Genomic DNA, 11,393 nt, shown 5'->3' with positions numbered 1-11,393 from the left:
GGTGTCACTGACACTGATCAGCTCAGCCCTGGGATGCTGCTGCTTCTGGGCAGCAACTCCTACCCACAGCCCCTCACCAAACCCAAGGTGCAGGACTATCTGTGCTCACAAACTGATGTCAATGGGGATCTGAACTGTCACTGATGTCAACACCTTGGCTYTTCCCACTCGGGCCATTAACATCTCACCAAAAACTGCCCTGGGGGATTGCTCAGCCAATGTGCACACTGCCAAGTCACAGGTACCATCCTCAGAGAAGGATTTATTCCTGGTTTGCCTTAGCTGGTAGATCTGCCTGGTTCCTGCAGGATTCTGAGCATTCCAGCTGGATTCCCGATGCTGTCAGTGGGATGGTGTTTGTGCACCCACAGCACGAAGTGCTGGTAGGGTCTGGATTTTACAAGAAATGGGGTAAGCTCTGTTATTGCCCTGAATCTGTGGGGAAACACCACCGACAGCAGGATGAGCTCCATCCTTTCACCTCCTGGGCCGTGAAAAAAGGGAAGTGACCCTGATTATCTGAAAATGCAAATGGCCCTCTTTGTTTCCAAGCAGTSGGGCTGTGCTTGCTCGGGCTGGTGCAATCCCCCGAGGCTGTGCCTACACGTGTGAAGAGATGGGCAACCACGGCAGGGCCACGTCAATCTTGCCAGCAAGGAAGATGCAGAAAAATGGGATTAAACAACCGGGAGGAGCATGGGAGGGAGCCACAGTCCCTGCTCAGAGCTGTCCTGCCCAGCTGAGATGCTGGGACAGCCTCCAGTGCAGAAGTGTGAGGASTCAGAGAAGCTGCTCCGTGTCCAGGTCAGGGATTTGATGGCAGAGTTTGCTGTGAGCTCCAGTGATCAGAAAGGAATAAATTAACASGAAAACCCAGTGATTCAGAGGGTGTTTGGTGACAGGCCAAGGCAGCTCATGCTGGCTGATGATTTAACCCCTGCTGGTTTGCATGGCTGGGTGTTCTGGGGCAGGCTGAGGGACAGCATCTTCCTCAGGTGATGCTGACTGAATCTCAGCTTTCCTCACCCTACAGACCTGGAAGGGCTGCAGGCACCTCCTGGGGAAGGCCGAGCACAGGGCAGGGGGAATGCACAGGGCAGGGAGGGGTCCTGGGTRCACTGTGGGGCTCAGGAGCTCTCCTGGGGTGCCAAACCCTCCCAGCTCACACGAAGGTCACTTCTTTAAACCTCAGCAGACATCTCCTTTTCCAAAAGTGGGAAATGGTGCTTTTAAGAATGGAGCCTGCTTCCTGGAGAGATCTCTAATTCCCTGACACCAGTGGCTGGCAGCTGCCAGGAATATGAGCAGACATCCCTTCYGTGTGCAGGCTGTGCTGCAAGGGCAGAGGCTGGAATCAGAGAGGGAACTGAGCATTCCTGCAGCCTGCAAACTCTAATCCTTGCAGGGGGGATCACAGGTGTTAGGGAACAGAGGTCCCTCACAGAGAGAGGCACACCATGAGCCCTCTGTTTTCAAATGCTTAGAAATGGAAAAAATCACCCTGGGTTAAGCTGTGCCTGCATTCAGGATGGACTGGAGATCCACAAGGGATCCATTTTCAAGGCAACTTTTGAGCAGTTTCCACTCCTTTGGTCAGTGACATGCAGAGGGCTGGCACAACAGCCAGTGCCACCCTGGTGCCACCCTGGTGCCACCGTGTCCCCTGCTGGGACTGGGCTCTRCACAGAACCTGCACCCCTGCCTGGCTCCAGCCTGCCAAGGGAGCGGCTTTTGTAAGCCAAGACCAATAATTTCTCGTGTTACTTCACTACTTCCAGGAGACACCAGGCTGAACTCTCTTCCCCGTTCCCACCCTGACACTGAAGGAAGCTGAAAGGCAGCAATCAAGAGGGAGAATCTCAAACAATCAACACAAAAGGCAAACAGCAGCAGCAGCCCTGGTCTGGCAGCAAGCTGCAGAGCCAACACAACCCATTCACTGGCTGTCTAATGGACTTAAAGAAGGCCAAAAATTGGTTTAATGCTGTCTTAAGGCACCTGGTCTAATATCATTACATTTTGCCCAATCCAATAAGGAGTGCAAATCCTGGGATACTGCACATCATTAAGTGGGGCTGGCAGGGAGCCTGGCCCTGCACACATCACTGGACACAGCTGAGGGCCAGGAGGCAGCTCTGTCCCACACAGCACCCTCAGCTGGGGCTCAAACACTTCCCAAARCACCAAGAGCGGCGTTGCCACTTAACCACCTGCAGAAAGGTCCTGTCAGCTTAAAAAGCACAGTCTGAAGCTTTCTCTTGCTGCTCTCAGCTGCTCTCCCCCTCTCCTGCTGCAGCCAGCASAGGTTTAAATGCCTCCTTTTCAAACACATGCCAGCCATCTCCAGAGCAATACTTCTGGGAGGTGTGGTACAACAGTGCATGAAATAAGCAGCAGTTTATACTATTTGAAAAATGTTTTTCTGCTTCACCTCTAACAAAGTTGATTGCATTTTCCATTTCACCTCCTTCACGGCTTTTCTCTCTTCCTTAAGTGTTCTGTGACAGGGGAATTACCATGGTTTCCCATTTAAGAGGTGGAGGGAACAAGTGAGATAATCCAGGAACAAGTCTGTAATAGGCATCCTGTGACACGGGCGCCGGGCTGGCGGCACCTTGAGCTGCTGAGCTGCCAAGCCATGGAACCCATCCTGCACAGCCTGCGTTTAAATTAATAAATATTTCTGTGCAGTACAGCCACCTGCTCCTCCTCCTGAAGGGCCTCCCTGCTTTTCAGGTACRACYAATACACCAAAAGCAGCTCTGAGCRTTCTGGGGGAGGGCAGAGGCACCAGCAGCCTCTGCACAGACACACCCGCAGCCCCCAGGGCCTGCCAAGGGCTTGGCAATAAAACATGCTGTCTATACCTGTAAAATGCATGTGGCAAGATTAAAAACATCAGTCACTAAAAACCAGCCCTCAGGCGTTCCCTCCTCCGAGCAGCACCAGCAGGTCCCTGCTCCAGCAGCCTCACGCCTCTCCTTGGGGCTCGGGCACAAGACAAACCACAGAGTAACAAAACCTAASAGTTTTCAGTGTCAATATTTAGTTTAATCAACCTAACTCTGGACTATGATTATTCACAGTGCAGGGCAAAGCAAACAGAGCTACAGCTTTAATGACCCTATTTGTTGTTTTTCAGATTTCACGGCCTAAAACAGAGGCCGTGCTCAACTCAGGGTTGGGGTGTGACTGAACTTCTGTCTGGCTCGAGGACTTAATCCCAGAAAAAGAACCGCCAGTGCCACAGCCTAAGCTCGTTCTTCACTGAAGAAATGCTGACTGCTGTTTTAGGAGCTAATGAATTTCACAGCCCGAGAAGCCTAGGATAACAACCCCTCCTTTTTCATCTCAGAGAGAAAGAGAGAGAAAGACAAAGAGAGCAGACAGAGAGCAATTGCTGTGTAAGACGTAAGTCCTGTCAGGCAGATTGTATTTGTCGGGATGCAAGTCCAGTGATTTACGTGGGAATTCTGGCAGGCATGCTCAAGCACCTCTGAACTGTGTCACTTTCTGGCTGAACAGTACCATTATTAATTAATACCTTCATTAATTAATAATATCATTAACTGAACAGCCAGCAATAACTCCAACTGCTTTGGTCACGGCAGTCATGCAGGTCAGGCYGTGTCATTGTGCAGCTGCCACGAGCCCTGCGGGTGCTCCGAGCTCAGGGTCAGACATGCAGTGCTGAGGGGCTGTGACGGGGGCACRGGGACAGTGGTGCCACCTGGGACTGCTGCTGGGTGCACACTCTGAGCTCAGAACCTCTGGCCACGAGAGTTCTCAAGAACATCTTGGGAGACAACGTAAGAAGTTAGAAGAGAGGAGAGGACTGATGACAATGGAGAGACACAGCAAACCAAGGAGCTCACAGCTGGCCTGGCAGCCACTGCCGGACCAGCAAAGCCAGGAGACAACACACAGGTGAGGCAGAAAGCAAAGAGCTCCTCCAACTTCTGCAAAACCCCCCCAAAACAGCTGCCCAGAGCGGGGACCAGCCTGTCTGCACCTGACTGAGCCAAGCCTTRAGTTCTCTCCAAACCCACTTGGAGGCCTACTTGTGCTATGGTACTTTGGTAACAAATCAATACATCCATGACTTGGTGAAGCTTTGGAGAACTTGAGAAGTGACCTGTCTGCCCTTCCCTCTGTGGTGAGTATTTCCAAACCTGTAGCTGCAGAGTTATTGCAAGGGAGAATTACCGCTGGCTTTGGCCAGTTGGAGGCTCTGCCTAGCACCAGGCACAGCGTGGATCAGCTGGCTGCAGCCTGCCTGGCTGGGGAAATGAATCTGACATTCCAGACATGCAATGTCTTTGCTAAAATCCTTTATTTTCTACAGTTGAAGCTACTGCTGTCTTAAAAAAGTTCCAGGCAGCCGCAGGAAACGGGAGCATCCGCTTTCCAGCAGCAGGAAAGGGGTGCTCCCTCCCCAGTTCCAGCATTTGAGCAATCTTTGTTTTGTTTTGTTTTTTGCTAATGGGAGACTTTGGGAATTAGCAGAACCTCTACACACCTCCGCACTCACTCCCATTTCAGCCTGAGATAAACAACTGAGATAGATTTCTGCCCCCAGGGACAGCTTCTGGACATCAGACTGGAGACACRAGATCAAATTCATCTCTGGTGCAGTTCCGCTGGCTTTCAACCACCTTCGACCAGAGATTAATTTGGCCCACAGATACATTAAGAAAGGATACAAAGCACAAACGGTATTTGATATAAAAAAGAGAAGGGAGGGGAAGTTGAGGGGATGCTGGATCCTAACCCAGCAGGATTCAGCCCAGCCCGCTCCACCCTCACATCACCAGGCACAGAGCGTGTTGCCGGTTACCTTTTTGCTTACTGACTTTCTTTACTGTCATTGCCGCTTGCCGCTTTTGATTCTCAGAAATTTCAAAGCCTGCAAAAGGGAACACGGCAAACACAATTCAGAAGGTTGCTCACAAAGCCTCGTTTCSTTTTGGGGAAGGGGGGATGCTCTGCCCTGTCTGCAAACATGGAATGCCCCGGGTGTGTGTGGGGACAGGAATTCTGCTGGAAAGCAGCTCTTCCTGGGCCTCTTTCTGACCTCACTTGTGCAGAGCATGGATGAAGAGTAAGATCAGACCCATTTCTATTGATCCAGTGTCATAAATACACCTTAGAGCTGAACACCAAACAGAGSCTGGGCTGACACTGGTCACAGTCAGCTCAGGGGCAGATGCCAGGGGAGGACTGTCACTGACTTTGCTGCCCAGCCTTGCACAGGGACATCCTTAACCAGAGCAGGAGGATGCAGCCAGGAGGGCCTGAAGGCACATGGCCAAAGGCTTCCCTCTCCCACACACCCACGGAGGTTTCAGGCTTGAAGCCAGGATTTGTTTATTGGGAGCCCAAACCAACAGGAACTGGGCTGGAAAGAGACCTAATCGTGACCAGGAGAGCAACCAAGSACATTTCAACCAGGCTGAACTGGGATTCTACCACAAAGAAATTGTGGGCTCCTCCACCCACTGGGGCTAAATTAAACACCACCAACAACCTCCTTTCAGATTCATTTCCACGGTCCTCACCTATCTTTTCATCTTCTTTTACCATCTTCCTTTCTTCTCTGAAAGCTCTAAGCCATCGTAACTTCTCCTCCAGTTTCTTGGCAAAGAATAAGTGCATTTCCTCAGTCTCCTTGTTATGCAGTTTGAAGGCATTCTTCATGCTGACATTGAAGTCATCATCTCTCCCATCTTCTATATCCACCACTTCGTATTTATCCATGTCTATGCGCCCTTTGTAATACAGGATATCCCTTCGGATCAGATCCTGCAGGGGGAGAAAGAGACAGGGTTAATGGGGAGATCATGATTAGTTATGGAGCCTGAGAAAGCAGGAAATTCTTGGGAGAGCTGAGGGAAAGAGAAGTGATGGTGAAACCTGGTGAGATCCTTCAGTTCCTGGAGAGCTGAGGGAAAGAGAAGTGATGATGAAACCTGGTGAGATCCTTCAGTTCCTGGAGAGCTGAGGGGCAGAAAAGTGATGGTGAAACCTGGTGAGATCCTTCAGTTCCTGGAGAGCTGAGGGAAAAAGAAGTGATGGAGAAACCTGGTGAGATCCTTCAGTTCCTGGAGAGCTGAGGGACAGAAAGAAGTGATGGAGAAACCTGGTGAGATCCTTCAGTTCCTGGAGAGCTGAGGGGCAGAAAGAAGTGATGGAGAAACCTGGTGAGATCCTTCCAGCCTCACCTGCTGTGAACACATCTCTTGCTGGCCAAACAGGGTAGACCACGGGCAGAAAAGAACAAAACACAGAYACACCCTTGAGATGCAGAGTTCAGTTTGTAGGCACAGAGAAATGTCTCAGGGCAGGTGACACATTCCAGCATCTCCAAGGGGGAGGTTCTGCTCCATGGGTTGAGAAATGAGGCCTGAGGGATCCCTGTGGGGCTGCCCAGGTTGTGCACAAGCTCAAACCTGGAGCCCTCAGCTGCCCAGGRCAGATCTGTTCTCCAAACACATTCCCACAGTCAGGGGGATTGGTCTCTGCCCCTTCTCCTTGAGCCCATTTCCCACTCACACCCWGCTCACTGGTGAGGAACCACCCTGATTCTCAGGTCAAACCACTCCTAACCCATCTTTGTTTCATTCCACCCTGGATTTMACCTCTTSATCCAGCTTAGTTATTTTTTYGTTTCTCYCCTTGATGTTTATAACCTTTTCAACCAAACCTGTTCATGCTCCTCTCCTTTCTCAGTTGTTTATCCCATGTTGTTCAGCATTTCTYTGCACTGGGAAGGGAAAAGTAAATTTTCCCCCTGGCCCCATATCTCTGTGTCTGTTATCTCAGATAACACAAGATGATCATCAGAAAACAGAATTTTAATTCTCTAGTCATAACCACACAGGGTGATTCAACACATTCAAATCCAAATTCAGCAACACACAATCAAGATTTCCTTCTAGCCACTCTCAAAAGCAATATTTAGGTATATTAAATCAACTTAACCTAAATACCTTTGGATTTTTCAGAGTGCCCTGAAGATAAATGCTGTGTCAAAGGATTCATTTAAGAGGAAAAATGAAGGCAATGCACAGCATTTATTTATTGAAATAATATTTAGCAGTGAGGTTTCTTTAAAGATAAGCAGTAGGTATTATTTTGAGCAAATTAATCTTGGAAAAAAAAAACTCTACATCATAATTTATTTAGCAAACTGGTTCATGGATCTGCCAGGCAGTATTAACTACCACAAGACTGGCCAGAAGCTTTAAATCCTGACTCCTGACTTTGGARTACTCTGGGCAGGGGGGGAAATTCCATTAACAAATATCTCACACAAAAACCTTCCTCTGGTGTCGGCTTGAAATACTGATGCTGTCCAAAACAGAAGAAAAACATATTTCAGGCTGCATAGGCAACAGAAAATCTTCTCAGTTTTGTCCTAACTTAGGAAATTGCTTCTTTCCCTCGGTGCTGTGGAAAGGCTGCAGGAGCCACACGGAGCCTGATCAATCAGATCAATACCACACACGGTGTTTAATGGGAGGCTGGGGCTTGTTCTTGGAAAGAACATTTATCTCCAGCACATTCAGGAAAAGACCTGATACCAAATCTCACCGGAACAAAGCTGTGCTGCTTCAATCAGCTGCACAGGCACTGAGAAATCCCAAACCCACCCCCAGCAGACATGGGTGAGGATGGATCCAATGGACCCCTCCATGAAATTTTCATGACTGTGGAGAGATTTGTTCATGAAGTATCATAAGAATCCATAATTCCAGGCTCTGAAAATCCCAAGCTCTGTGCATTTCCTCTCTCCTTACACACATCTTATCACTCCGATTTTGATTCAGAAAACATTTTGAGCTATTTTTAATAGCTACTRCCAAGTGAATGCTTGAACAGCTTTGTGCTTCCAGAGGACAATCTATGGGTTTGGACATGTCTGACTGAGCTGCTTCTCCCATTTCCCTCCCGGGATGCAGCAGGAGCTGTCACTGTCTCCTGCGAGGCTCCACAGAGCTCCTCAGCTGCTGAGGATTGGATGTGAAAACAAAAGTGTTGCCCAGGAGCTCGAGGAGATAATGGAATCCTACAAATGCCTCTGGAAATCCAATGGCCCCACAGGTTATTGCTGGTGAAAGGCAGGAGTGGGGAAGCAGCACCTGCAGAGGAGGGAATCCCACGGTTTGGCCTTGAGCTGAGCAGGGGAGAGACAACAGCACCAAGCTCCTGTCTGCCACTTCTACTGGCATTTAGAGAGGAAAATTCAATAATTCAATTCAATAAATCTTCTTTTCAGGAAGAAACGGATCAWCTTTTCTACCAATGCTCTCCCTCAAAAGAAGGGCCATTCCTTGTTGTTAACCATGAACTGCACACTGGTACCCTGAATTTGTATTTCTCACAAACACCTCATGAGCAGCATTTCTKGACATGGAGGACTTTGTCCACACCTGGTCCCAGAAAGTTCAGGCCACAGAGCAGACTACCAGCTGTAACTGGATAATGGCATTTTTAATGGGCTCAGGATTTCCTGTTATCATTCTCCCTCCTTGCCAACACTCAGTGAATGGATATCATTTTCCAACCAACTAAACTTTAACACCCATGATATGGTAAGCACAATAATTATTTGATCCCTGGATATTTTATCACAGCTTTTAAAGAAYAACAGACACTCCTCAGCTCCTTAGTGAAGCGTGGCCCTCTCCAAACGCCTCACACTGTAAGTGAGTTCAATAAAATGCAATATTCCTGTGGCCAAAGGAGAGACAGCAAACAAGGCCAAACCCGTGCTTTAAGGAGCTTTTTATGGATGTGGCCAGGAGGATGGAAATGAGAGAGCAYAGAGGCTGTGAAGGGATGCTGCTCCCTGCCAGGTGCAGAGCAGGGACCTGAACCTGCTGCTCCTCACAGCACTTTGTCCAGCACAGCTCCATCCTTCCTCCCACTGGAGTCCARCAAGCAAACACGAGACAAAGGAAAGCAGTCGAGGAGGAAAAAGGATTGTTCTGCCAGCCTGGTGTGTGGCAGGAGGACAAAGCAGACCCGTGCACAAAAAATGGAGATTTATCAGCTWCAGAAGCAGCCATGCTGCTGAGAGGAGCTGTGGCTTTGTGGAGGACAGCAATGGCACCTGCTGCTCCTGCTCCTGGTTATCCTAGGGACAAATGAGAGAATTAGGAAGAAATTATYAACCTCTAGAGTTTACCTTTGCTCACATGCTGACTCTGTTGGTTTGGTACTGTTTGGGTTTTTTTTATTAATTATCCTGCCCGTGGTTCAGCCAGGGTGACGATGGCTTTGCACTGCCCATTTCTGAATGTCACACAAGATTATTTCTTATAGTTAAATCAGGCAACAGCAAGAAAACATAAAACCCCCAAAAAAGACTTGTAAAACCTTATCAGTGGGGAAAGGCCAAAGAAATGAAGCTGTTTAATCTAGRAAGGCCACAACTAAAAAGCAATGTGCTGTTGGTATTCCAGGATGTGAAAGCTGCTCCTCTTCTAAGAAGGCTGGTTATCAATTATTCTCCATTTTGATTGTGGCCTGGCTTCATTTACCACAAGGGAGAACAGGATTAGAATCTTGGGAAAAARAATTTCTATCTAGAAGRGTAGTTAAACCCTAGATCAGACAAAATCGGGAAGTCTTGGGACAGCATTCCTGGGGATTTTCAAAAGAAGGTTAGCCAAACATCCAGCAGAGATGATCTGAGTAGGCTTGATCCTGCAGGGGGAATAGCTGAGCTCCTGGGGTCCTTCCCAGTGCTGCAGCTGGATGTGGAGGATGGAGCTGGAGCTGGAGCAGGGTGGGAGCAGCAGGACATGGGATGGGGGGTGGGTACAGGATGGCAGCAGGAGCAGGGATGGGAGCAGCAAGATAGGCAGGACCTGGAGTTGTGTAGGGGAACCTCAGGATAGCAGTTGGAGCAGGGATGGGAGCAGCACGACAGGCAGGACCCAGGGCAGGAGGGAGAGCCCTGGGATGGCAGCAGGAGCAGGATGGGAGCAGTAGGATGGGCAGGATCTGGGGCAGAAGCAGGAGCAGGATGGGAGCAGTAGGATGGGCAGGATCTGGGGCAGTGAGGGGGAGCCCTGGGATGGCAGCAGGAGCAGGATGGGAGCAGGCAGGATGGGCAGGATCTGGGGCAGAAGCAGGAGCAGGATGGGAGCAGTAGGATGGGCAGGATCCGGGGTGTTTTGGGGGACCCCCAGACAGCAGCAGCAGCAGGGACAGACCTGCAGCCCTGCAGAGCACCCAGCCTGCCTCGCCTGCCTGCAAAGGAAATTGATGCATCTGGGTCATTTGCACTTATTTGTCTAAATATGATCTTTTTTTACCCTACAGCTTCTCTGATTTCCTTTTCTTCCCCTTGCTGAGGTTAATTAAGCTCCTCGGAATAATGCTCTACAGTCTGTTCACGTAATCKGTACTAAGGATTCACAAGGAAGAGATGAAGCCAAAAAAAGTGGCTTGATGGGAGCACAGAACGAAGTTGTGACACGTTACATAAGCCACCCCAGCTCTGGTGTCCGGGGGCTGAGCTGGGCTTTGAGGCCATGCTCGGGGCTGGCCCTGCCCGTGGGACCTGCCTGGGCCACCCCCTATCACTGTCCCCTCTCAGAAGGGGAAAGGTGACTTTATGTAACAGTGCTGGGAAGGATAAGATCTCCTTTGTGACCAGCATGAGGAAAGCAAGGCTGAACTTTACTGGAAACCCTGGAAGCTGGGACWCATCCCAGGATGAGTTATGCTCCTGCTGGAGTGGATATGGACACCTGTAGCAAGGACTGCACCTGTAAATCMCTGCTCAGCAGCTCCTGGACTCCTCCTTGTCTTCAGCACTGCCTCTAGTTTTAATCCATCACTTTTCCTGCCCCAGTAGTCCAGACTAGAGCTCAGTGTGCCAGGCATTGCCCATGGGAGGGGTCAAACCCTCCTGGGACACTTAAGGCGTTACAGAACAATCACAAGAGGGCAATTTGCAGTCACCAGTGCAAAATGGCATCACAGCACAGGGCACCTGAGGAGGAAATGAGCACCTGAGAARACCTGGCCTGGTCCCAGACCTTCACTCCCTGTGTGCAGCATTCCAGGACTTCCATATTCCTCCTCCTGACTCCTGAGTGGGTGRCGTGCAGGGAGCGTGGGGAGGCCTCAAGGCAGGGTTTGGATTTAGGATGGTGCCTTTTTCAGGAGCTGTGGTTTACTCCCTGCTAGGTCACACTCAGCTTCTCATGCGTGAAACCAATCATCCGTGAAGCACAAATGAAGGCAGAGCCATTTCCAGCCGTGAGTCATTAGATCCCTCTCAGGAGCTGACAGGACAGGAGATGCCAACCCAGGAATAATCCATTCTCAGATCCTCATTGCAATGTGGGTTATTGCTCCATCGAATCCTCATTGCA

The 11,393-nt window shown here is 49.7% G+C and overlaps 1 protein-coding gene across 4 annotated transcripts in view; it reads right to left on the bottom strand.

Moving 5' to 3' along the window:
- Window positions 1-11,393, bottom strand: part of ARHGEF9 (Cdc42 guanine nucleotide exchange factor 9) — a 212,034-nt gene that overhangs the window by 15,788 nt on the left and 184,853 nt on the right. For all 4 annotated transcript variants that reach the window (XM_057384215.1, XM_057384216.1, XM_057384218.1 and 1 more), the window contains 2 exons: window positions 5,559-5,802; window positions 4,838-4,906 (listed from right to left, as the gene is read on the bottom strand). In XM_057384215.1, the coding sequence (XP_057240198.1) occupies window positions 4,838-4,906; window positions 5,559-5,802 (313 nt within the window). The remainder of the gene's footprint in view (window positions 1-4,837; window positions 4,907-5,558; window positions 5,803-11,393) is intronic.

Source organism: Malurus melanocephalus, unplaced genomic scaffold (genome assembly GCF_030028575.1).
Source record: "Malurus melanocephalus ecotype Western Australia unplaced genomic scaffold, MMel_1.1 scaffold_692, whole genome shotgun sequence".
Lineage (NCBI taxonomy): Eukaryota > Metazoa > Chordata > Aves > Passeriformes > Maluridae > Malurus > Malurus melanocephalus.
The sequence above is the reverse complement of the archived record's forward strand: the minus strand, read 5'-3'. Positions and strand labels throughout refer to the sequence as shown.